This window comes from Carassius carassius, chromosome 49 (assembly GCF_963082965.1).
Source record: "Carassius carassius chromosome 49, fCarCar2.1, whole genome shotgun sequence".
NCBI classification, from domain to species: Eukaryota; Metazoa; Chordata; class Actinopteri; order Cypriniformes; family Cyprinidae; genus Carassius; species Carassius carassius.
This window is the reverse complement of record NC_081803.1, coordinates 18,578,919-18,606,770: the sequence shown is the minus strand read 5'-3', so window position 1 is coordinate 18,606,770 and position 27,852 is coordinate 18,578,919. Positions and strand designations below refer to the sequence as shown.

At 36.1% G+C, this 27,852-nt stretch overlaps 1 protein-coding gene across 1 annotated transcript; it reads right to left on the bottom strand.

The window, feature by feature from the left end:
* Positions 1-94: 94 nt before the first annotated feature.
* On the bottom strand, positions 95-27,613 carry LOC132132492 (leucine-rich repeat-containing protein 75B-like). Its single transcript, XM_059544889.1, has 4 exons — positions 27,060-27,613; positions 22,795-22,923; positions 14,620-14,732; positions 95-1,968 (listed from the first exon to the last, which is right to left on the bottom strand). Exons 1-4 carry the CDS (start codon positions 27,339-27,341, stop codon positions 1,395-1,397), a joined length of 1,098 nt encoding a protein of 365 aa, XP_059400872.1. The 5' UTR covers positions 27,342-27,613; the 3' UTR covers positions 95-1,394.
* Positions 27,614-27,852: the final 239 nt, after the last annotated feature.

The following is a 27,852-nucleotide window of genomic DNA, read 5'->3' as shown; positions in this document are numbered from 1 at the left end:
CACATCTGGCAGGTAAAAAAACAGGTTATATTCCTGTCCAGTCTGTATCTCTAAAGCATGTTGTCAAGTGCATATCAAACACAATGATGTCCAGTCTTTTTACAAACAGAGTTTATTTCACACAGCAAGAACAATCATTCATTAGAGTTATAAAACGGAAAGGATAGAACATCCAGGTGCTCGGAGCTATTAGAGTCACACTGTTTGTGACATTTATACCAGAACTGAACACATTAACTTTGAACTATGAAAATGTAGACACTGGAGTCATAAACATAAAAAAAAGCTAGAACCAGACAAGCTAGCTAGAAAAGCCTGTCGTGTAAGGTACATATCAGACATGCGTCAGTAAAGGAAAAGCCACCTGTGGAGCAAAGGGCATCACAAAACAACTCAAAAGGTCACATTTACTGTCAAACACTGGTGCATTTGCACACACACAGCATTCATAATTAATAAATGAACTCTGTTACATCAAATGTGTTTAAAAAATACAAAATACTGACATGAACCAAACAAAAACTTTATTTAAAACACAAAAAATCATTTTCAATACAATTTCATTAAATTTTTCATTTTGCGCTGATGAAACATTGCCAGCTGCTTATGTGTCTTATAATGTAATCCTTGTTGCAACCTTGATGCGATTTAATGAAAAAGAAAAAAAAAATAATGTTGCTTGTGCGGCATTGTTAGTCTCTCAGCTGCCTGTGTGTTCTGTTTAATGAGCTCTGGCTAAAGCTACATTTGCATCATAAGCTTCCACAAAAAAACATCACACACACACACACACACACACACACACGCACACACATGCAAACACACAGACATCAGTATCTCTCCTAGCCCGAGGGCACTCTAGCAGCCTTTTTTCTCTTTTCTCTCACCTCTCCTCGTCCGTCTAATTGAGGCGAATCTACCCTGGACAAAAGCTTTCTCAGAGGGGAGCATTGGGCCGTATCTGTCACAAGCCCAACGTGAACATTTCACATTAGAAGCTTGATAGTTGCTGACGTGGCTGGTAGTTGTTCTATGACTTACAAATTTGTCTTGTTCTGTTATTTTATATGTGGTTAGTTAGTATTTGACCCTAATTTTGAGTATAATGTTGCAAACAACAGATTCTCTGGTGCTTTCTGCAGCTATTGGACTAAAGAATAAAGATTGTGGGAGAGAGAAACAGGTCCTGACCCCCCCCCCCCCCCCCCCATTCTTTCAAAATCCCACTTCCAGGAACCAACTTTACACAACCATTTTTTTTTCTCACGGCAATCCATTTAGGTTTTGTGGCAAAGGGGTCTCAATGCTTTTACAATGTTGATACACTGAACCTTTATTTGGAGTGTTAAAATAACAAAAGAACAATACCAAACCAAAAGAAACAGCAGAGTCCATCACCTTTCACAGTAATGCAATGTGTTTTTCTCTTCTACACTCCAGGGCTCCAGTACCAGATGGTCTTCCAGCTCATCCTCTTCGTCCTCCTCTTCCTCCTCAAACACACTGATTTCCTCAGTAGAAGTCTCTAGGAAGTAGCTGCTGCCTTGACCCTCACTGTATTCGTAGATGGTAGGTAGGCTGCTTCTCATTCCAAAGCGTCTGCGCAGGGCGACCAGCAACGGCTGAGGCACAGTAAAGATGTCCACATTGTTCCCCAGGTCCACCCAGGCCAAACTGGGAAACTTTTCGGGGTCCTTAACCACCTCGATCAGGTCTTTAAGGATAGCTACAGTCAGCCGGTTACCGTTGATTGCAAGGGTGGTGAGTTTGGGTAGCACTCCTAAGAATGGTAAAAGAAGTCGCAAGCACTCATCTTGGAGCTCTGTGAAGCTGATGTCCACCGCTGTCACAGACGAACCATTGTTCTGAAGGTAGTATGCCACACGATGCAGATCACGGCCAGAAAGAGGGACGCCAGACAGATCCACGGTATCATTTGTTAATTTCTTTTTCAGTTTAGTTTTAAGACTGTGAAAGAAAAAATAAACAGGGTTAGCATTTTAACGTTTATAATATTATCATGTCAGTCATGATATAAAAATGTGACATTATTACAGAATAATGTGGTCATTTGAGAGTAATTTTAAATAGCAATGCTATGCAATATATCCATTCTTTTCATTGCCTTTTTTTCTGTTTCAGATGACGTTTCAGTTTATAAATTTTTATTTTTTTTGGGGTGTCAACTGTGAGGGGGGTATAGCTGTACTAACAAACTGTACTAACAAACAAAGTGACTAACAAAACCATGTGACTATTCTCCTCCAATGTAAGTTGCTTTTTGAGGCCAAGACTTTCAAGGTTTCTAGAACAGACCTATAAAGTGAGACAACGTCTCAAAAAATTAATCATTAAAATAAAAACAATAAAAAAAACGTATGCAATGGTGGTTGAAAAGATACTTTTAAGGATACATTTTACGCTTTCTAAAGCAGATCAAAACAAACTTTAATATGTTCTAAAACAGGTTTATAAATTCCCAGTGAGGCAACACAAAACACACTCTCACCAGCACTGGTGGTTCAGTTGTAGCATTTCTGCCTACCACACCGGAGGCCTGGGCTCGATTCCAATACAACAGCAAGTTTTGATGCCACTTGTTGCATTTTTGCCATCCACATGGGAGCAGGTCTCATGGTTTTCTTTGAAGTTGGGGTAATTACTCATTTTGCATTCACTTGAAACACCATTGCTCAAGGGGGACTGTTCAGTGTAGCAAATGTACTTTAAATGAACTGTAAATCTCTTTAGGAAAATCAGACTTACACATACAAGTAAAACACACCTTACCTTTTCTAACAATTATTACAGTACATTAAATATATGAGAGTATGTTACAGTTGACTTGATTCCCATAAAACATATTATCCATTCAAACATTAGTCATCATTCAATCTCAAAATCCATGTGACTTCACCAGTTTTATTAATTTTTTTCTCAGATAAAGGTCTAAAAAGTTCAATCTAACTCTGCCAACTGTTTCTAACAATGACGATCAATGCTGTTGGTGATGCACAGTGCCTGGGGGAACCCTTTGTCAACGCACATCACCAATCAGCCCATCCCCTGCATATCCATACCTGCAAAGCCAGAGCAACAGAAATGGCCACTCAGTTGAAAGCTTGTTTCAAAGCATCAAGTCATGCTCAATGCTGTGGGTTTTGGATTAGATTCTCTCGTAGACTCATAAAAAAGGAGAGAGACATGGAAATCGGATGTAAGGATGGATGGATAGGGGTTCAATGAGTCATTTTTCTTGTGGTCACGTTGACAAGTAAGTCAGAGCTGTCCGAAGAAATGAGTGCTCACGACAAAAAACTGAAAATCGTGGCAACTCGGGATGACGGAGATGTTTGCAATTGTGTGTGGTTTGCTCTGAGGTACTGCTACTGCAGCGCCCCCATTAACTGGTCTGCAGATGAAGAACAGAATGACACATTGGCCAGGGGGAAAGGTTGCCAGTTCCTGAAAATAACTGTAAATCAGCTTGTCTTCCATATTTATGGAAGACAGAACAGTTCTTTGCATTACATTGACATAAAATATACTGAATATATGGGTAGTAATAAAGACTCCCATGCATGAGCAACGGCTCCTTGTGCACTAACTACACTTTAAATTAGAGAACTGACAACTGAACAGCAATGCAGCTCCCGCCTTCATTCACCCTGCAGCACCCCACCCCTCTGCAGCAGGGAAAGTCCATCTGCTTCTCCTCTGCTTTGCTTGATAGCATTACATTCAGGGGGGCTTTTGCTGTGACTGCCGGATTTGGACTTCCTACGCCATGTGCTCTATTGTTCTGAGTTTGGGCTCGTCTGATTGGATTAAGGTCTTTCCTACAGGGGCTGCCTGGCACGCCGCTAGCACTTTTCTGCGTAGGAACCATAAGTCCAGCTAAACAAAATGCATAGATCAGTCATTTTCAAAAACAACAGTGTGTTGGTGTCATAGTCGTGAGGAAGGGTGCTGAGAGCTCCTGGAGTTGGTGGGATGGGGGTGGAATGGATGGGGTAGGTAGCAGACTGCAATCCAGAATTGGTTGCCCATCTGCAAGATAACATGGCAGTGCTAATCCTGGATTAAACTCAAGATCACGCACCCTTTATCTCAGAGACATTGTTAACAAGATCTCCTGACATTGTTGATAATTCAAGACTGAATTATATGTGATGTGGCAGTTTTGATGTGCACATTTTTGCCTTGCATTTAAATACTCTGTAGTATTATCAGTATTATCTCCAATTTCCCATGCAATATCTAAACATCTTACACTAAGGGGAAATGATGTAATTTGAAAGGTGATTTCCAGAGTTATATGTTTTTCTGTTGACAAAACCAATCAATGCATTAATTAAATTAACTGCCGAACAATCTAAAATCCATTGAGGAACTTGACCTGGCTAATGAGAGATCTGCTGGCTCTAATTGCATTGTTCATCCACTCTGCCCTTTGGGATATTGACATGTTTTCTCCAAGAGCTTGCATGACCTATCAAATGTAACCTCAAATACAGATACTACAAGGAAAGCATTCAAACATATGAGGCTGTTACATATGACACATTCTGATGAATTTGAGCAAATAATTACACGACAAGATGAATATTAATCAAATTGCACATGCATCAATAATTGCTGAGAAAAGCCACCTAAGAAAGACGATTTAAACAAATTTAATTATGGTGGCAGGCAATATCATTACAAAAAGTTAATTGCACTACATTAACATTAAATTGACAGCCCTAGTACTTATATTTCACTATTATACCTTCATTTCCACTAAACATGTGGTTTAATTTGCTAAAGATATACATTGCGTTTTCTGCAAGGTAAAATTGGTTGACTAAGTAAACCTGAGATGCACAGCTTCAGTAGCGCTTCCAACACACACTGACTTGTGGGTAAAATCTTTTCAAAAACCTGTCAGTGCAGATCTACATACCATGCACCATGACTCAAAATAACATTGTCAAAACTCTCTTCAGGTGATTTCTCTACCAAGCCCTGACGATGTGGCAGGTTTGAAGGCCCATTTCCATTAATATAGCCCCATACTGACACTTTTGACATAGGCTCTATATAAACTTATGTCTCTGAGACTTTATTTAGATTTAAAGGCACAATGTAATATGATGCGATGTGCCGAATGGACAGTCTAAGTCACATTTTTAGATTTCTTCCTCTTCTCCATAGGCTCTGAATCTCCTCTGGGATGATGTTTATGGTTTATGGTTTACTAATCAGGTTTTGTCTCTCTTCAGTGCCACATATATACACATTTTCCCAGCTATCTTAAATGTGAACTGCACAGAACAATGACTTCCAGTTGGCTAAACCCATTTCAGTACGGGTGGGATATAGTCGAGGCTATATATCAATGCCGACAATAAACAGAAAACTCAGTATAAAAGCACTATGCTGCCAGGGCTGTCTTATTATTTGCAGTTCTGCTGTGGTAATTCGCAAAATATTAAAGCCATATATACAAATACATGTATTCAAACACATACATACACACATATGCATGAAAACAAAACTTAAAACTTTGTTTTCGGTCCGAACCTTTTTATTAGTTAGAATTTTAAAATGTGGAGTTGTAAATGAGGTGAACTGTTATTCAATTACACAAAAAGAGCTCTTTATTTAAATTATACACAGCATGCAAATTTCCCTGCAGGAAAACACTCCACATACCTGATTGAACTGATTAATGAATTTATACAGGGACCTACGCTATGAAATTAATTGACCCCTTGATGATTCTTATTTGGTGCCAAGACTTGTTCAATCAAAAGAGTTTTTAAACAGTACTGTGGGCTTTAGTTTATGTTTTAGGGATATCCAGGGATGTTTACTAAAAGTTGTCATGTAAGACACTGGCCTGTCATATGAAGCTCATCTACCATAAACAGCCCTTTATGCCCTCAATCTCTAAATCATCCCACCTTTCGCTTGTTTTGTGGCACCATGAGTTGATGCCATCCTGCTTTAATTAGCCGTCAGAAGGCCACTGTGGGCTTAACGGTGAGAGTCAGACTGAAGTAGTGCCAGTTCCTGGAGCAGTTCATCCTGATTAACACACATAGCAACACTCAATCAACACAACCACACTATCACATGTGAGATCCCTCCAACAAGAGGAATCTCGGGACATCGGCTTCTCTCCCTACGTGGATCTGAGCAGCAGCTTCACCAACTGTGCCAGCAGAAATCTCATGCCACATGATAATGCGAAACGAATGTGAAGGATTAGAGGCACATAGGAAGCAATAGGATCAAAAAATATATATATATTTAAGAAATTATATTTTGCATAAAGAATGTTAATCCATGATTCTTTTATATTGTGGCATTCATTTTCATATATTTTCCTTTAAATTCACATTACTGTAATTTTGTTAAATAAATACATAATTAAATCAGAAAAACGATGATAAATTATGCATTTTTTTCTGTACTATGTTAATGAGTGAAAAAATCTGTGTGTGTGTGTGTGTATATATATATATACATACATACATACATACATATACATACATACATATATATTGCACAAATCCTATTATATTAATATTTTTTGTTGTGATGTTATTTTCAAGACAATCAAACACATTTCTTATGAATAATCATTACTGAAATACTTTAAAAAAAAACGAAACAAATAAATAAAACACATAATTTACATATTATTAATAATAAATAATAAAATAATATAATAATAATTAATAAATGATTATTATTCATATTTAACCCCAAAAGAAAAAAGAACAAATCATATTTTCATAAAGAAAATAAATAAATATAATGTAAATTAACAATTATGAATACATAAAAACATTATATTGAGGTGTTTTTTTGTTGTTGATTGAATTTAAAAGTAAATATTTTTTGAGTGATTAAAGACATTTTCTCATTACTGTGATACCATAAAAATACTGAAAAATGTCATTTATTAAAAATTAGCTTAACCAACTACGCCAAAGGACAGTACATGGTAGTTGCTAATGAGAGAAAAACTGATAAAACAGCATATTGAAGAAGTTATCTAGATAAAGCAGAAAAGTTGTGCAACTTAAAAGTTCATATAAAAGTTCATAAACAAGGTTTATGCATGTCATATTACTTATCAAACTGATTGTTCCTCGAATCTCCCTGGAAGACTCATTTCTAGTATAATCGTGGGGTGCTTTCAATGGCGCAGTAATTTTGATGAAAGGTTTGTCTAATTATGCACAATTTGAATCGGATTATAAAACATACGCTTGCTCGTTTTAGAAGTGTAGTAGTGTAGTGTTATATTTGTAGCAATTGAAAGAGCTCCCCTTTGATAAGAGCGCATGGCAGGGCAAGATTAATGATAGCAATAATTATAATGATGATAATAGCACATGATGTGTGTGATAGCCTGGTGCTCCTAAAATGGCTGATGAGGAGCACTGCTCCGTTCATATCTGCAGAAACCCTTCAAAAAAAGACACTTCAAAGCTCTGCTAAAACACATCAGCACAGCGTTTTGCAGAGATCAAGCTCAAACCCTGCTCGCAGCTAATGCTACATGCCTGTATGCATTTGTTAGCATGAGTCTAATGCCTGCACCTCCTTTCTATCCGGCTGTATAATGCTGTGACAGTTGATTTATTGGAGAGGCCTGTCTGCAAGGAAGTGATGGATTATATAACAGTAGCATGGCGGGCGCAAAGTCACTGCAAAACGGCTAAAGAAACAGCATTAAAATGTATTATTTCAGAAGGGATGCACCCCAGCGGCTGATAGCTGGTTTGAACTCTATGTACGGCGGATGGGTGCCGACTGTCTGCATGGCCTTTTTAATGTGTCAGCCCTCTGGGAATTTATGTGTCGGCAAATTCGCCTGGTTTCTGCCAAGGTTACAAACAGTGATGTGATGTTTATGCTAATCAAAGCGTTTGGAGGGCAAATGCATCTTTTCAGCATGAGGCAGAGATTTTATGGCTGTTGTTTGTGTTCATGCTAATACAGTAACATCTTTCTGAATGTCAATCAATATTTCTGTGAAACAGACTTTCACGTCTTACAAAAAACAAGGTTTTGCTATAAAATACAAAACACATAACATAAAATATTTTTTATTTTTTTAAATATTATATTTTATATATATATATATATATTGTATTAATATTATATATATATATATATATATATATATATATATAATATTAATACAATTTGAATACTAATGTTTTTAAGGCATTGCAGTAATGAGAGTTTACAGGAAAATGTGTTTAATTGTCACTAAAATATGTTTTTTTACTGAATTAATTAATATTTAATGTAGTTATGGTACAGTTCAAAAGTGTGTTTATTTTTTAACCCCTTAGTGGTCAAAGATCGGCAACGGTCACAGATTATGGTTGTTATTGTTTCTCTTTAACAGATATGTGTGATATATTAAAATAATATACACACACACACACACACACACACACATTTGTTTTCGGGAAAAGTGGGGACATCCCATAGGCGTAATGGTTTTTATACTGTAGAAACTGTATATTCTATCGCCCTTCACCAACCCTACACCTAACCCTAACCCTCACAGGAATCTTTGTGCATTTTTACTTTCTCAAAAAAACTCATTCTGTATGGTTTATAAGCGTTTTGAAAAATGGGGACATGGGTTATGTCCTCATAAGTCACCCTCTCCTTGTAATACCTGTGTCATACCCATGTCATTATACAGAGTTGTGTCCTGATATGTCATAAAAACATGGAGGATGACAGTCAGGCTGAAAACAGTCTTTATATGTTCTGTTATTTACAACAAGCTAAATATTCTGTGCTAAAAGTTCCCCATGTGGGGTTCAACGGGCGATTTATCACGGATAAGGCTTAAGGATGCTCGCTTAACACTGTTGTCAAGGTAGAGTTTGCAGAATGGCATATCTAATAGGATTAAATTGAGTGAAGTAAAGTAGCTCTATCCCTCAACCCGGGCAAAGAGGACCAGAACAAAGCAGAGCAATAACATCAGTTTGTTAAATAAAAGCAGAACGACCAGAGAGTGAAGGGAGAAACAGGAGAGATGAGTCAGACCTGTTGATGACCTTTACCTCAGGTCTCCAGGGCATGTAGGTCAAACACATTTAAACAGTCAACAGGAGGTCAGGAAGCAGAAATGATGGGGAGGACACGAGGGTTAGAGTGTACACTACCAAAATCATTTTAATCCATCTTTTTTTGTCTTGTTTTCCAGTAAAAATCAAAACCAAAAAAGTAAGCACCCTAAAAAACTAAAAAAAAAGAACTATATCAAAAAAATAAATTCAAATTAAATTCAAAATCCCATTGTAGTACCATTTGATGCCATCACTGTATTATTGTTCTACCCAAAACCAGATATAATATACACATTAATTTTTTTATTTATTTGTGGTATCAACCAAATCATATGCTACAAACTTAATCAGTATTTTTTCCAGTTTTCCAACTATAAACTGACAGTTAGCCTACATCAACATAAATGAAGGGTAACACCACCATAAATACCACAGTTATGTACAAATAAACACATTTTATATTTAAATACATTTAGAATTAATGTTTAATTTATTTTATAATTTTATAACTTCTATATGAACTTCTATAATATAACATATAACTTCTACATTTATTTATTTAATATAACTTCTCACTTAACTATAACTTCTTTTCTTGTCTTTCTTCTTTTTTTATTAAATAAAATTTCCATTTATTTAATAATCTCTTTTTATTTTTATGTATTACAATAATGAAACTTAGATATTTGAAATGGGATTAAAGGGAAGCAAATATGTTTAATTATTATTCTGCAATGCAAAATTTGCACAGTTCACAAATAAATACCATGATATATGAATCTGATAATCATAATTATAAAGGTGTATATTAAAATTACACTGTAGTACCATTTGATACCACCGGTGAATAATGGTTCTGCCTCAGCACTTTCTGGGAGAGATATAAATAACACACAATTGTCTTCTATTTTTGGAGGAACTAAATCACATCATATTTAGGAATATGCCACAAAAATCTAAACAAGATAAATTAGAGTGAAAAGCAAAACTGTAAGATCTCTTCAAAGTATATTTCTCCTATAATCTAAAAGACCCACAGTGAGTAAATGGCCGCAGGAATATATTGGACACAAAACATGGATGTGGGATGCAGAACACATCAGATGCAGATCATTCTGCGTCAACCCTCTCTCGGGTGGACATGTGTGCGTACTGTATGTGCCTGTGATAGAAAACTGGTTACTGTTCGCCAGCAGTGGGAACGTGCATCATGTAAACTGAAACCCAAGCTACCCCACATGTGCTCGGCTCAATCTGTCATCTAACAACCCAGCTAAAACAGTGACCGTCCACTGGTCCACATTTGGGTCAGACTCACTCAGTCGTGAATTCTCAACCCATCATGCTCTTAACTGTGTCTCTCTGTTGACCAGGCAGCCATGGGTCGTGTATGTTTAACCCCAGTGGCAGGCAGCCAACACACTCCACATAATGCTTATCAGAATGAAGAGGATGTTAGCTGACAAATATCAACTCCTCGCTGCTTTTAATGCGAGCGCAAACGCTCCCCCAATAAACTTTACATCAACACGTCACAGGCGACCCCGCAGCAGAGCCAGGATCTCCATACGAGAGGGGATAATTACACAGAGGGCTGCTGCTGGCTCATCTTCACCCCTGCTGACTGCTTATTAAACAGATTCATCATTCCATTTCGTTTGGGAGACCGTTATGGCTGAGAGGCGAACAGCTGCCTTGCAGGAGCGCTGGGTTGATGAAATAACAACCGCCGCTGTGCTCTCGCACGAGGGGCTTTTCCAGGAGCTATCAAGAATATGTGGGCGATTAGCCTGGAATCAAGAACAGACTTTAAAAACACCACGAAAAGAACACTAGCTTCTCAAGCGCAGAGGCTTGAGAGACGTGATCTGAAATGAATAATACAAGTACGAAAAATCTAAAAATCACGAAAAATCATTTTTATCTCATTGATATATATGTATATATATATATATATATAACACACACACACACACACACAATATTTTCATAACATTTTGAAAATTTTTAAATTTTTATATTTAATTATTTGTCATTAAAGCTTAAAGGATCAAATATAAAAAAATATATAATTATTTAATCTGCAAAAAATATTGCATTATGTTTTATATAAATATTATGTCTAATATATTATGAATAATATAATATATACACAACTAAATATAAAATAATGATATATAAAACAAACACTATATATATATATATATATATATATATATATATATATATATATATATATATATACACATACAAACACATTACCTTATTTTCAACATAATTTGAAATTATTATATTTAATTAATAATTTACTGTGTGAGAATTAACTGTAATAATTTATAATAACTATATTATATAATACACACACAAAAATATTAAATATAAAACAACTATATATAAAATTCTAATATATACATATTGCACTATAATATTATATAAATTATATATAAAACAATATGTGTTTGCATATAAAATTATTATAATATAAAAATAATCTACATCTATTAACTATATTTATATACTATAAATAATATAGAACTAATCTATGCTCAGTTACTCAGTGATGAACTACAATGCATTCACTAGAGTGTAAGTTTATTTATCAAAACTGTGAAGGAAATATGTTAAAAAACACCCATCAGAAACTCTTGCATGTTGCTCATTGATGCCACATGTGCCACTATGAATGAGATCCAAAAACTCATTGGAGGAGAAGTTAGGAGAAGGTAAAGCTATTGAATAATAGCTATTGAATTGAAAAGCACACAGACCACTTTCATAAATCATAAGTCAACAGTCATTTTTGGAAAAATTCAAAAAGATGCTACAAACTGGTTAGGATCACCATGAGGGTGAGTAAATGATGACCGAATGTTCCTTATTGGATGAACTTTCCCTTCGACTCTGGTTCTAGCAGCACAGATGCTAACAAATGCAGTTTTTCTCAGATCTCTCTCTCTCTTTCTCTCTCTCTCTCTATTTGAGTTTTTCTGATACTCTTTGTCTTTCAGATTTCCCCCTCCGGCCACCTAACCTCTCTCTTTAAAGCTTTTCTGGGAGAGGTGCTAGGCTGGAAAAAAAATCAATGTGCTTTAAAAGAGCCTGAAAGCTCTCCTAAAGAATATTAGACAGAGGAAAGAGAGATGGGACGTCTTTAGAAGCTGAGAGAATCAGCAACACAGCATCTTTCCTCTCCTCTTGTTCCCTTTAAATAGAACAATGGTTGTAACAGTCGTCTTGTTCTACTTAAGCATTCAATCTTGTCCCTCACGACCATCTCCGAGGGTGTGACGAGACTAACGGAGGAGGCATTTCTGCAGATTAGGCTTTCATTACAGAGACTGAAAGAGCAGAGGTTCACGAATTCCGTGAGCGATGGCGATGATGTCTTGTTATTGTTCAGGCTTGTTTGGAGATGAGTTGGTGATAAGACAAGAAGCAGAGGTTCTTAACTGCAGCTGTTGAAATCTCTCAAACTGGGTTAATTGCTCTGGGATGAGGAGAGAACATGGATATCATTAAAAAGACTTTCCCTTTCGTAATGACTTTTCCTCACCATACCTGCCCAACGCCCGGAGGGAATGACGTTTCCTTTGTTTCGTATGCTGTTTGGTGGGAAATCACGATATCTGAGGAAAGAACTCATCTGAGAGAAACATTCATCCGTCCACATTTGAGCCAAAATAATGAATTAAACCATTCTGATCCCTACTTTTGCTTCATTAAAGGGATCGTTCACCAAAATATTTCTGTCATCATTTACTAACCTTCCCCATTTAAACCTGCGCGACTTTTCTACTGAATGTAAAAGACAATTACACTCAAACAAAAATATAATGTCTCATTGTTTTTCGTCTATACAATTAAAGTCAATAAAGTTTAAACAATATTGGACCACAACGACTTGCACTGTATGTTTCAATTTTGTTTTCAATTTATGTTTCTTTTGTATTCACAAGCAGTGTTATTTTAGTAATTAGTAAATAAGTAGTTATTTTTATGAATATGTAGTTATTTTAATTAATATTTTGAATCTGTTTTTATTTTAATATATTTTCTGTTTTCATTTTAATTTTAGTTAGTGTTAGAATATATATTTTTTGTATTTTGTATGTTTTTATATCTATATAGGTTAACAGATATTTATTTCAGCTTTATAGTAAACATTTTTTTTAATATTAGTGCTGGGCAACGATCAATTATTTTAATCGCCATTAATCACATTATTGTAGGCGATTAATCGCATTGTTTTGCACACAACTAACAGTGCATTCAAAAGTAGTGTACAGTGCACTTTTTCTCATTTAAAAGTAGGCCTACTGCTATATGAACAAAAGTGTAATAACATTTGGTTTGCAAATACTTTAAACAAATAAGGTGCTTTTTACACCAGTATTCCTTTTACATAATAGCAGTTAAAATATTTATTTTAGCCTAAGTCTCAACTTATAACATTAATGTAATTCAATTAAATATAAAACAAGCCTTTTGTCACTTCCAGGACATTAAAGTTTTTATAGAAAATATTCAGAGTCCAGAGCCTCAATCATAACATTGTAACAGACACCTTCCGAGAAGAGACCTGCAGGATCGCGACCCATCGCAGCAGTTAAGGTGTGACCCTCAAAGCCTGGTTCATGTGACTAGTGTGATCATTCCATTTAGCAGTTCCTGGCTCATTTGGAAGAGGTGGACCAGAGCACGGTTCAGTTATAGATCAGCGAGTGTGATTGCTAACCGCACCAGAGCGCAGATCTTCTGATGCGTGCTGCATGATTGCGTGAATATTTCTGAGCGTCAAAAGCGATAGACCTGTAAAGCAATATATTGTGAGAGGGACGTGTGTTACAATAATATACCACAAGGTTAACAAAATGATTCACTCCACTGTGTTGAGCAAGCACCTCTGCTGTCTTCACATGCTATCCGAAACATCCGAAATGATAACAACGCGTTATCTTGAAATACATGAAAAATTGTAACTTGAATTTTTTTTTTATTTATATATATATATATATATATATATATATATATATATATATATATATATATATATATATATATATATATATATATATATATATATATATATATATATATATTTATTTGTGTGTGTGTGTGTGTGTGTATATATATATCATTTCGGATGTTTCGGATAGCATGTGAAGACAGCAGAGGTGATCTATAACTATATATATATATATATATATATATATATATACACACACACACACACACACACACATTTTTCATTTTAGTTTAAGTTAACTATAATAATCATAGTTTTGCATAGCGAGTATGAAAAAAATGAAGTAAGTGAAGTAGCCCAACATTAACCCAATTAAACTTTCATACCCGTTTAAGCATCTTATGCAGATGTCAGGAATGACTAATCTTGTTTTCTTCTAGTTGTCGGTTTTTTAATTTGTCAGCGCAGAGTTTTCTAAGCTCTGATGTCAGTTGCTGACCTCGCTGTGGAGGTGTATCCTAATAGGGGACAGATGGATAGATGCAAGACTCTTACCAGGCTTGAGATTTCCTCCTGGGCACGTTCTGTCTGCTCCACTTGGAGTGAGGGGTCAGGTGATAGATCAGCTGCCTGCAGATCTTCTCAGAGGACTTGAGAGCATCAGACTCCTGAAAAAGCCAGAATGAGGAGAAGCGGGTGATGAAGAGGTGTTCTGGGAGACGGGCTGACAAATAAAGCACCAATCTGAGGGCTTATGGTCACTGACAGAGAACCTTAAAAACTTGAATGTTTACCATATCTAGTGCTATTAAAATGTTGTAGTGATGTAAACTGTTCAGGTTAATCTGTCAGTGATTATGATTAGTGTAATTACATATGCAATAAACCACAAGAGCCTAAAACCCCCTTTAACATGATAAATTCACTGTAATGTTGCAACAACATGGCAAAAGTTTATGGGTTGTATAAAATGGTATGATAGAAGACACTCATATTAATTTAAGTTTTCAAGAATAATCATTATAAAGTTTCACTATCAAGTTTGAGTTTGGTAAGATTCTTGTTAGTCTCTTATACTCACCTAGGCTGCATTTATATGGTAAAAAATACAGTAAGAACAGTAATATTGTAAAATAATATTACATTTTAAAATAACATTTTTACATTTTTGAATGTTATTTCAAATGTAATGTATTCCTGTGATGCAAAACAGCATCACTACTCCAGCATTTAGTGTCACATGATTCTTCAGAAACTATTCTAATATGCTGATTTGTAGTTATTATTATCAACATAGTTTAACATAGTTGTACTGCTTAATATCTATCTATCTGTCTGTCTGTCTGTCTGTCTGTCTGTCTGTCTGTCTATCTATCTATCTATCTATCTATCTATCTATCTATCTATCTATCTATCTATCTATCTATCTATCTATCTATCTATCTATATAAAATGGCATTATTCTTTGATAATCTTTTTAACAGAACATTAATTTGAAATAGAAGCTGTCTTTACTGTCACTTTTGATCAACTTAATGAATCCTAGCTTAAAAAAAGTATTGATTAATTTAATTCATAGGAAAATCCTATTTTCTATATGTATATTACAACCCGAATTCCGGAAAAGTTGGGACGTTTTTTTAATTTTAATAAAATGAAAACTAAAGGAATTTCAAATCACTTGAGCCAATATTTTATTCACAATAGAACATAGATAACGTAGCAAATGTTTAAACTGAGAAATTTTACACTTTTATCCACTTAATTAGCTCATTTAAAACTTAATGCCTGCTACAGGCCTTAAAAAAGTTGGCACGGGGGCAACAAATGGCTAAAAAAGCAAGCAGTTTTGAAAAGATTCAGCTGGCAGAACATCTAGTGATTAATTAAGTTAATTGATATCAGGTCTGTAACATGATTAGCTATAAAAGCTTTGTCTTAGAGAAGCAGAGTCTCTCAGAAGTAAAGATGGGCAGAGGCTCTCCAATCTGTGAAAGACTGCGTAAAAAAATTGTGGAAAACTTTAAAAACAATGTTCCTCAACGTCAAATTGCAAAGGCTTTGCAAATCTCATCATCTACAGTGCATAACATCATCAAAAGATTCAGAGAAACTGGAGAAATCTCTGTGCGTAAGGGACAAGGCCGGAGACCTTTATTGGATGCCCGTGGTCTTCGGGCTCTCAGACGACACTGCATCACTCATCGGCATGATTGTGTCAATGACATTACTAAATGGGCCCAGGAATTCTTTCAGAAACCACTGTCGGTAAACACAATCCGCCGTGCCATCAGCAGATGTCAACTAAAGCTCTATCATGCAAAAAGGAAGCCATATGTGAACATGGTCCAGAAGCGCCGTCGTGTCCTGTGGGCCAAGGCTCATTTAAAATGGACTATTTCAAAGTGGAATAGTGTTTTATGGTCAGACGAGTCCAAATTTGACATTCTTGTTGGAAATCACGGACGCCGTGTCCTCCGGGCTAAAGAGGAGGGAGACCTTCCAGCATGTTATCAGCATTCAGTTCAAAAGCCAGCATCTCTGATGGTATGGGGGTGCATAAGTGCATACGGTATGGGCAGCTTGCATGTTTTGGAAGGCTCTGTGAATGCTGAAAGGTATATAAAGGTTTTAGAGCAACATATGCTTCCCTCCAAACAATGTCTATTTCAGGGAAGGCCTTGTTTATTTCAGCAGGACAATGCAAAACCACATACTGCAGCTATAACAACAGCATGGCTTCGTCGTAGAAGAGTCCGGGTGCTAACCTGGCCTGCCTGCAGTCCAGATCTTTCACCTATAGAGAACATTTGGCGCGTCATTAAACGAAAAATACGTCAAAGACGACCACGAACTCTTCAGCAGCTGGAAATCTATATAAGGCATGAATGGGACCAAATTCCAACAGCAAAACTCCAGCAACTCATAGCCTCAATGCCCAGACGTCTTCAAACTGTTTTGAAAAGAAAAGGAGATGCTACACCATGGTAAACATGCCCCGTCCCAACTATTTTGAGACCTGTAGCAGAAATCAAAATTGAAATGAGCTCATTTTGTGCATAAAATTGTAAACTTTCTCAGTTTAAACATTTGCTATGTTATCTATGTTCTATTGTGAATAAAATATTGGCTCATGTGATTTGAAAGTCTTTTAGTTTTCATTTTATTCAAATTTAAAAAACGTCCCAACTTTTCCGGAATTCGGGTTGTAATACATATGTTTTTTTCATTTGTTTCACATTGTTGCCAGGGGCGAAAATCTCATCTAAATGTTGGGGGGGACAATAAACATAACATTTCTCACGAGCAAGTTTTGAAGGGGACACCAATAAAACATGCAAGATTGTACTTGTGTACAGAGAGGAAAGCCTTACTATTGCATGGAGAACGTTCCATTATCCTTCTTCTCAAAGTTTCTTTCTGGTTCAATGAAAAAGCTGACTAAATTGACCAAAACATTCTGCAAAACATTTTTTTTTTGCAATGTTTTTGAAGTTGTTTACACAGTCAAGCCACCAAAATACAATGTAATTTGAACTTAACTTCAACTTTTATTTATTTATATAGCACATTTAATAGCAATGTTGTTGCTTCACAGTTATAATTAAAACATGCATATATAAAAAACATTTGCCATGCCTAGCAAAATGAAGGCATACACACTCTTAGACATACATCCTCACACAACTGTATAGTGAGATTGGTATAGACGTGAAAGAGGGGAAAAAACAAAAAATAATTATTTACTACGTCAATGACTGATTTGTTCAAAAAGTGGATTCATTCAGTAAGGAACACCTCCTCATTGTGTTTCTCAAAATTAGTGCTGTTACTGCTGTAGATTAGTTTTCAACTTTTTTCGTTGGTGAAATAGAGCTAAAACAGGCAATATGGTGCCTAAAATGCACTTAATATTAACTTATTGTTTATTCAATTTTTATACAAATCTAAATCACATTTGTTATGCTAATATCTGGAGAACAACTGCACTCTTATTGTGATGTTATATTAGATTGACTATATTAAATGAAGTAAACCGACTAAATCATAGTGAACGCGGGAAAATCTAAATGCGCACCCGCGCTAATCTAATCTAACGTACAAGACTGTGTGTATGTCGGTGGTGAGGTGAGATGAAAATGGGAGCAGGCAGTGGACCAAAGCAATGTGAGGCAAAGCAGGGGGAACTCGAGATGTTTAAAACTTTTTTTGTTGTTGTTGCTCCGTTTGCATTTGTATTGTTTTACTACTTACACAATTAGTTTAACTATATATCATTATATTAGTTACAATACACATATTTCAATTATATTTTAGAGGGGGACAACCCTCAGATAGGGGGTCCGGACCCCCCCGACCCCCCCGCGATTTCCGCCTATGATTGTTGCACTCTCTTGAATTTTTACAATGATTTAGATAAAGTAATATGAGAATACAACATATAGCTTGAGATGAAGATGAGAGTTAAGTTAAAATGTCTTCGTTATTCATGCCATTTTGAACTACTGGGTGAGAGGTTGGTTTAAAACGATCTCAAGGCCTTCGGTAAACAATGCTTGCAGCCATTTCTGCATCAGAACAGGCTTTGGCTTACCTCTCCCTCTTTAAACGGATTGGCCAGAGCAGAGCTGAGTAAATCTAATCAGTGCTAAAGCACAACAACGTGAGCGAAGCAGGAGAACTCAAAAGACTGGCCCAAGCCATTGACCGGAGTTGACTTGCTCATACTATCAGTCTAAGAAATGACAGGAAATAAACATGTGCATCTTAGTGGCCTCCTGACGGCTATTGAGTCAAAACAAAGCCGTCTGTTGAATCTTTAATGTATATTAAGTTGGTTTCTGGTAGCAGTGAGTGATCATCGGACTAGTTTTATTGAACTCCCTTAATAAAGACACTGTCCATTCGATGACGTGCACTCCAAAGGGACTTTCAGTCAGGGACTGAACATTAAGACATTAGCCATAGCTCAATACACAACTGCCACAGTTTAATGAAAAACTGTCAATTGTAAGACAGTTAAATGAAAAACAAAATCTATGCGCTACCCACAAACAAAAGCTCATTAAAATGCCTTTTCATATTTCCCATGATTCCCATCATGAATAACGACTGCGATTGAGGATCCCCATCAGCTCACTCCTGGGATTCAAAACTTCATTAGTTGCTGGTGTAATGAGACACACATTATACTGTATTACAAGCAGAGCTGGGGAAGTTAAGATAAGCTACAGTGTTCCCATGTAGATGACGTTAAACCAGAGACAGACCTCTCATAAAAACAGACCACATGCAGCTGCAGAACTCCGCTTTCCAGTTGACAGAGCCACCTGTGTACAGCGTTTCAGTGATACAAGCAAAAACAGATGATGATTATTTCATTACATTTTAAACTTTCTGACGCTACATATTAGTTTAGGGTCACAATTTAGTTTAGGGACCATTTCTCACTATTAACTATTAACTACGACTTTTGCTTCAATAAACTCCTAATTTGCTGCTTATTAATAGTTGATAAGGTATGTAGTTGTATGGGTAGGATTAAAGGAATCTAAAATATGGTCCTGCAGAATAAGGTATTAATATATGCAGCCAACATGCTAGTAATATGCATGCTAGTAATCAATTAGTTAATAGTGAGAATTGGTCACTTAACTTAAGTGTTACAGAATTTAGCGAGTTCTCAATCACTGAATCATTATTTCTTTTTGATCCAGTTCATGTTACTCAAACTGTCTGAATAAATTGATTCATTAAAATAAATCAGACTATCCGCAGCTACATATAAGCAGCCACATAGTGAGTTTTCAATCAGTGAATAATTTATTTTTAATCCGGTTCACGTACCCAAATGGATTAATTAAAATTAATCCAGCTCTACATAAAAGTTAGTATCCCTCAATACTGATTACATAAGTATAACAAAGCGGTTTGGCTTATGGCCAAGACATCTGAATGGCATGAATCCATTTCTTTTATAAGCAAGGTGGCTTTTCTGAGCTCAGTAGGATGGGATTTGCTCTACCTGTCAGCAGGTAACTGGGTGTTTATTAAGTCAGAGAGGAAGAAAAGAAGCAGAGAAAATTGAGAGCCCTTCAATCCCTCTCTCTCGTTTTTCTGGGTTTACATGATTAGCTCCTCAAGGCTTCTTCTGTTAAAGGAGGATAGCAAGCATTTTTACAGGCACCTGTTAAGAGTCCAGTTGGGAATAAGAGAAAACTTAACCACATATCCAGTCTGAATTCTCTTTTCGCAATGTTAAAATGTTCTCTTTAATCCCACTGTCCAGATCAGATCTGATCCAAACTTTCCCCACAGTGCAAATGAAAATTTTTGGTTATTAAATGGATAAAGTAAGAAGCAGAGGCAGAACTAACTATCTATCTATCTATCTATCTATCTATCTATCTATCTATCTATCTATCTATCTATCTATCTGTCTATCTGTCTATCTATCTATCTATCTATCTATCTATCTATCTATCTATCTATCTATCTATCTATCTATCTATCTATCTATCTATCATCCATCCATCCATCCATCCAGCCAGCCAGCTAGTTTTATCATTCATTCTGTTCATAATGCCTGTAAACTTTCTAAAGGCATTTCATTCTTTTTTCAAACCTTTTAAACAAAGATTTGTCAGTCCAACGTTTAAAGTTTGTCTTGCTTTTTTTTCCAGTTAAAATATTATTATATAATATTAATATGATTTTCAATTTTAATTGATTTACATCCATTCCAATTTCTACATCATTTGCTAACTCATTTCAAATTAAATACAAACTAAGGAACTGAACTGGAATTTGAAATGGAAATTTTGATTCTTAATTCAATTCCTAACAGCGCACAACCCTGCTTTCTATATCAACACATTTACAAGGTTAAATAAGTAAATGAGTTGCATCCTAATTCAGTCTATTACAATTGTTTATGCTCATGATGTGCTCCTGTTCTTACTTTAGCAAGCATCACATTGAATTACTGTCAAAATGGACCGTTGCAATACGTGACAGGGAATTGAAAGGCAGTGTCAGAGCCAGCCATTTAGTCGGTGACCTCACTTTCATTCTTAATCAGGGAGTGGCGTTAGGTTACATTAGGCTATCCAAAATGTCAGCTAGTGGGAGTCTTCCTTTATCAGACATGCAAACTGACTGACAAAAAGTTTGCTCTGCACTACTTTGTATATGAGAAATATGCAGACTGAAAAATGACATGATGTTGTTTCTTTTATGTTTCAGAGTGAAATTTCCAGTTAATAACACATAAAGCACATTTGGTTATATCCAAAGTGTGAATCTGTTTTAATTTGTTGGATGTTATACACATACACTAGTTTGTATGTGAAAAGTCAGATGAGATGCGCTTCAAGATTAATGCTCTTTCAGGTTTGAAAATACCACAACACCAACACTAACCCCTACCTTAAACCCAACCAATAGCGTTAAAAAAAAGCAAACATGAGATAAAAATGCATTTGAGGAATTAACATGTCATTTTAACTTGCTTCCACAAGCTCTTTTGCACACAGACTCATGTTTAGCATTTTACATAAAGGTTTTACAACACAGATACCAGGCGAGCTACTAAGCAGGTTTACTGTGTGAGAAAAATCACACATATGGAGCTGGTTATGTGATACAATAGTCAAAACCTTTTGTTTAAAAATCATACAATATGGTAAAAGCGTTTTGAGGTCATAACATAATATTGTGCAAGGACTGCACAAAAATAAGATGTTATAAAGCAATAATCTGACCCTGTTATAATAATTTGTGTGAAAAGGAATAAAAGTTGTTGGTGTTTTACTGCAATAGTGTTCAGCTGCAGACAGTTGTTTGTATTAGTGGTCGACCAATATATCGCCAAGGCCGATATATCAGCTGATATTTGGCATTTTTCAAATATCGGCATTGGCCGATATGTTTTTCTGCTTGGCCTATATATATATATATATATATATATATATATATATATATATATATATATATATATATATATATACACACACACACACACATATATATATATCGGCTTGATTTTGGCTATCGGTTCCCCTGCTTTCCAAGATATCAGCATTGGCTGTAAAAAAAAAAGCAAAAAAAAAACAATATCGGTCGACCACTAGTTTGTATGTTTTTGGAGTTTTGCACATTTTTCTAAAGACTCTATGTTGGAAACATGACATGTTGATTCAATTTGCTATTTGTAAAGTCCTTGCTAAAAAGTCTCGAAAGAAAAGGACAAGCCATGCCCATTCAAGTCGATCTAATATAGGAAAGTGCTCCTCTTGCTACCCTTTCTGTCCAATTAAGTCCAAACAGAACTGTGGAATTTCAGCATGGAATGAAAACATCACTGATGGCTCTCTTGAGCAAAATAAAGGTCAGTGCCATCTTTCTGTACTTCTGATGTTTTGCAAACTAATTTAGGATGGGACCGAAGCATGAGCGCCCAAACTCAAGTCCTGGCCATGGGATGACAGCTGCCTGTGGTCTTATCCAGGCGACGGAGCTGTAGAATTGTCGCGCCAAGCCTCTTACCGCCAGCTAAAAATAAACACTATACATATCTGGAGACTGAGTAATGAACATGTGCACAGGTTTTAGCTCAAGCTAAAGCAGGGATCCAGAGTTAATGTTGACAGCTGTGAGCTGGTATCACAACTAGCCACCTCATGAATTTGTGTTTACGATCATCTTCACTTATTAGCACTGGTGGCTTACCCTCTTTGGACACTGCATGTCTCGGGCCAAACTGAGCAAAAGCTCGTGGGAAATTGGATCCACTAGGTTGAGGAAGGCAGCATTCTTGTAGAGGATGTCATTGAGAGATGTTCCTTCAAGACCCAGGTCCTGTTGAGAAAGAACAAGAGAGAGTGATAGAAATGGTTAAGCATGTAGGATTCCAAATGCGAGTAAAGGTCACTGATAAACCTCGATATTCAATAACTTAATCCTTTCATCCTACGCCTCCAATCTCCATTCAAGAGATTACACGAGGGTCTTTTTTGAATGACATAGAGATAAAGTAATCTTTCCATCCTGTTTACTTCACTATTGCTTCGGAAGAAAACTCTAAATAGCAGTCGAACTGTTTGTTTTTCTATTGCTGGACTAGCGCTGCTAACTTAAGTCCAGATTCTTTAAGTATGGCAGAGAACATGTGTGCAGACACAGTGACAGCTTATTAGCCGGGCTTATCGTAGACAGCTAAAGTGTTCCCCCCCACCGAACAGCCAAGGCAAGCGAGTCTGATATGACCATCAGGGAACAAGTGGGAGAACTGAGAAAAAATTCCCTGAGGACGACGTTTCTTGTTTAAGCCAATTAGTAGGGACAAAACGAATATATAGAAGTGAATACAGAGGGCGAAACACATTTGATGCCTCTAGGCAAACACAGAAATTGATGAAGAAACTGGCAGGAGGAGGAAAGCTGCTGAATCCAGGGAAGTGGAAACCTCCCTTTGGGTTTCTCACTGATATTCTGTTTCTCAGGGATTCCCAGACATCCGGAAGCTCCTCCAAGCCCTCTGTTGTCCATCTGCAAAGCATTAGCACAGGTCATTTCTGTTCTGCAGTACTTTCTGAACAATGTAACCAAATGAATACAGTGATTTCACTGTACAGTGTAAATTAATAAACGGTTTTGTATAAAGCATTTAGTGGAATTTCTTGGGGGGGGGGTCTTTGTGCTTTGTATCTTTACACAATGGCAAGAACAGGCGGAAATAAAAAGCTAAAGTTAACCTTTGCTCAGTAAAATACTGAGAGTTACTATATTCTCTGATGCAGCTTTTAAGCTGTTCTTTTTTTTCAAATGAAATGATTTTAATTTCCTGAAGAATGACATCATTTAGGAACTAGCCTTTGTTAAAGTGTTGTTGTTGTTAGTTAAATAATAAAAGACAAGCGAAACCTATACAGCAATATTCAAAACTGTTTAGATCAGAGAAAAAAAAAATTAAGAAATACAAATAGCAAAATCCACTTAAACCAAAGCAGTGAAATTATTTAAAATGAATATGTGCTTATTTAATTGTAATTTTAATAATATTTATACACTTTTATAGTATTTTTTACATTTTAAAATAGCTTTTTAGATTGTAAATTTTACTTTAGTTTAAGTTTTACTACTTTTATTATGCGCTTATGTCATTTTTATAAGTTTTTGCTTTTGTAATATTTCTTTAAAGGCTTTCAATTTAATATTAACATTTGATTTTGTTTTGGCTTACTGTTTCAATTACCGAAAAACTCATATGAAAAATTCATATTTTCTGTTCAGTTAAGAATAACAACACTGATTGTGATAAACGTTAAGTAACTCATTTGATTTCCATCTTTATCCAGCATAAAAAGACCAATAAATGACATGAAAGATGAGAACATGAAAATATATGACCTACACCCAGACAATATAGGCAAAGCAGAGTCAAGTCTGGGAGATTAAAGTCAAGGAGACATCATTTTAAATTCAATGCTATTATACAACCACAAAATCTTATAGCATTGACATCGACTGCACGTGCTCAGTAGAGCATGTAAGCAGAGTTGTTTCCTGGATTGCTCAATGAGAGTCAACGGCGGAAAATGAATTGCACTCATTAGGGCACAGGAAGAGCTACAGCGGAGATAAGGGATGTTGTTTTTGTCCTCCTCTCTTTGGTTCTTTTTCACTCTCTCTGGGGCAAAAGGAAGCATCCTGCTCCATCATTCTGACCCGCAGTTGATTAAAATCCAATCCATTTTTCTCTGAACAGAAAAGCTGCTTTTCAACACACAGAAATTAATTTCTTTCAGCAATCTACAGTCTTAAAAGGTAGCGAGGTTTGCCTTGACATGACCCCTCTCTTCTCAAACAGGGTGCTAAGGGCTTCCAGGGCCAGGGTGAGTGAGACGACTCCATGTTTGGAAAGCTTTTCGACTGGCTGGGCATCCATGTGACAAAGTGCCATATCTAGACAGGGCTGAAAGTGATGACCTAACATGCACTTAACCCTGACTAAATCCGAACCATCAAACAGATATTTAAATGACTAGAATAATTTGAACAAACTACTGTACCACATACCAACAGTCACGAATGATACTTTAAATCATGACATGGACCAAAACTGAAGAGGGGACTCGAGACATTAGAATTCAGGGTAGCCTATCACAACCATATTAATCGTCTACAATAGCAACATAATTGTTGTTTTAAATATATGCAAGACATTAACGATATAATTTGCAAAAAACAAACAAAAACACGTTTGTTCAAAAGCATTCACTGCAAGATGAAGCTTATTAGAATGCAGTTATAGTGCCCCTAAGTTGAAAACCAAAATATATCCCAGAAGAACAAAAACTATCTTGTTTCAATTGACTGTTTTCAAGCTATCAGATTCCATCATTTCATTCTGTTCCAATTATCGTTTGATCCAGATGTCCAGAATCTCCCTCCAGATGTTCAACAAGCTAGAAAACATCACATTAAAATGACTCCTGTTGAATAAAAGAAGGTTTCCTCAGCACCTTTTATCCAGTGAGGGTGGACCTGGAGGACCCTCATCATCAGGTTGAATACATTTGAGATGCTCCTGTGAACATCCCTCTTGACAAGCTAATCAATAAACACAATTCAATGCCTTCCTGAAGTCCATAATATGTGCTCATTCTTAATATGTGTGACTTCAGGCTGGAACTGTGGTGCTTCCATTAGCATACACTGGATCAATGAGTCTGCACCAGTGACCTTACTGCACAGATCTGAATCGCCATCAGGATAAAATGATGGACTAACGGAGCACTGAGCTGCCTGCCAATCATCAGCTGTAATATTTGAGCAATACCCCTAACCTCAAGAGCTGAACTGTTCATCAACAACTCTCAGTCGTGATCAAGACATCACGTGAAGAGCTTTGGAGAGGTTGGTTTTACTCTGAGCTGTATGTGACATCCAGCTTTTGGAGTCCAGCTCATCCTTTTTGACAATTACAGTAAATGCAAATCAGAACATTTATGAAGCACTCATGTAAAGGAAAATCTTGAGTGACCGTGATGATTTCGGATTAAGTTGTGAAGAACATGTGAGACAGATTCTATCAGTCATGTAGAGAAAAGCTTAAAAAGCGGTCTGTCCATCATGATATACAGCACAAAAAGAATCATATAAAACATAATGGAGAATCATATGAGAATCAGAAATATTGTTTTACCATCAACCTAGAGGAAATGTTTAATCACACAAAGAGATTTTAAGGAGTTTTCTAATACAAAATATGCATGTACAAAAATCTCACTATCATGATATGGTAAATGATAGTATTGGAAAAAAAATGGAAATACCATGATAATTTCCTGTTTTAGATACAAATGAGTGTACATGTTTATATCACAGTATGAATTTAAAAAGAATATGATTATAACTGATAACAGCCAACATAACAGAATTAATAAATTATACTATCTTTATACTATTATACTAACAACAAATGAACATTGCATTACTTTGGAAAAGGTTACATGTAAATACCATTATACACAATAATAATTTACCTTACAAATACTATGGTTTATTATGATAGTCATTTAGTAACTTGGCACATATTAAAGCACCATGGTTTACCAACACTGTACCATGGTACTTCCAACGTAGTTTGTAAGACTTGTAACATTTTTAGTTCAAATTATTTAGTTTGCTTTAGTACAGCCCGATAAAAATGTTAAATAAATAGTTTATTAGAACTGATTGCATTCGTGTTGAAACCTCACATTTTTCATTGCAGACTTTAGTATCTGATCGCAGTTCGACACTGAAATTTCTCAGTTCATTTTTTAAGGGTAGGATTTAAATATTGAGATATTAAAGAGATCTCATTTGTGATTTTTTTATTTTCTCTGTCGAAAACATCATGCAGCATCAGCATCAGCAGCAACAACAACCACCTGTAGTTCTGTGTAACAACTAGATAATCTGCTTTATTAATAAATAAGGTATTGTACCTTTCTAAGCAGTTTTAACACATCGATGGCTTGTTCCACCTTCTGCTCCTTCAGCAGGGTCTGGATCTCCCGAACCCAAGCCACTCTCCGGACATACGGGCTGGGACTGGATTTGCGCAGCATTCCGGGGAGCTTGTCGGACTTGAGCATCAGTGTCCTGAGTAAAAACTCTCCTTTTCCTCCTGTCCTCTTCTCCACATCCCGCTCATGATGCTGTCGTCCCCTCCGAAAGAAAGTCGCCTGGCTGTCCAGACTACTTTGTTTGGTTAACTTCGATCCCATGCTTCAACTTTCCTATTTCATTCTCAGTATCAAATAATACAAAGATTTTTTTCAATAAGCATGTGTAAAGTAAACCTTATAAGCTCTCTTTATTGAGTGCGCGCTCATAATTACACTTCGTCGTGTTCAATTGCTCGTGTTGAATCAAATGAATCAAGTAAAATTTACATTTGAGCGCATGAAATAATTTAAATGTCACTTTCTCTGCGTTTCTCTTGCCCCTGCGCACCTTCCGCTGTGTTTGTGTTCTTCCAGGCTTCCCCACATGCCACGCCCATATCTCAATCGCTGTCCAATCAGAGCGCTCGGTTTCCACATTTGTTTACAGGAGACACGGCTCCGCCCACTTGAAGTCCTTTCTGTCCTGTTAGCAGGTTCTGTATTGGTATCGGTTTACAATTTTTTTTGTAACAATAACCATCAACACAACCATACAATTTAACATAAATATTTCTAGTGTTTCACAAAAACAAAAAAACAAAAAAAAAAACGTTTTTAATGAATGACAAGA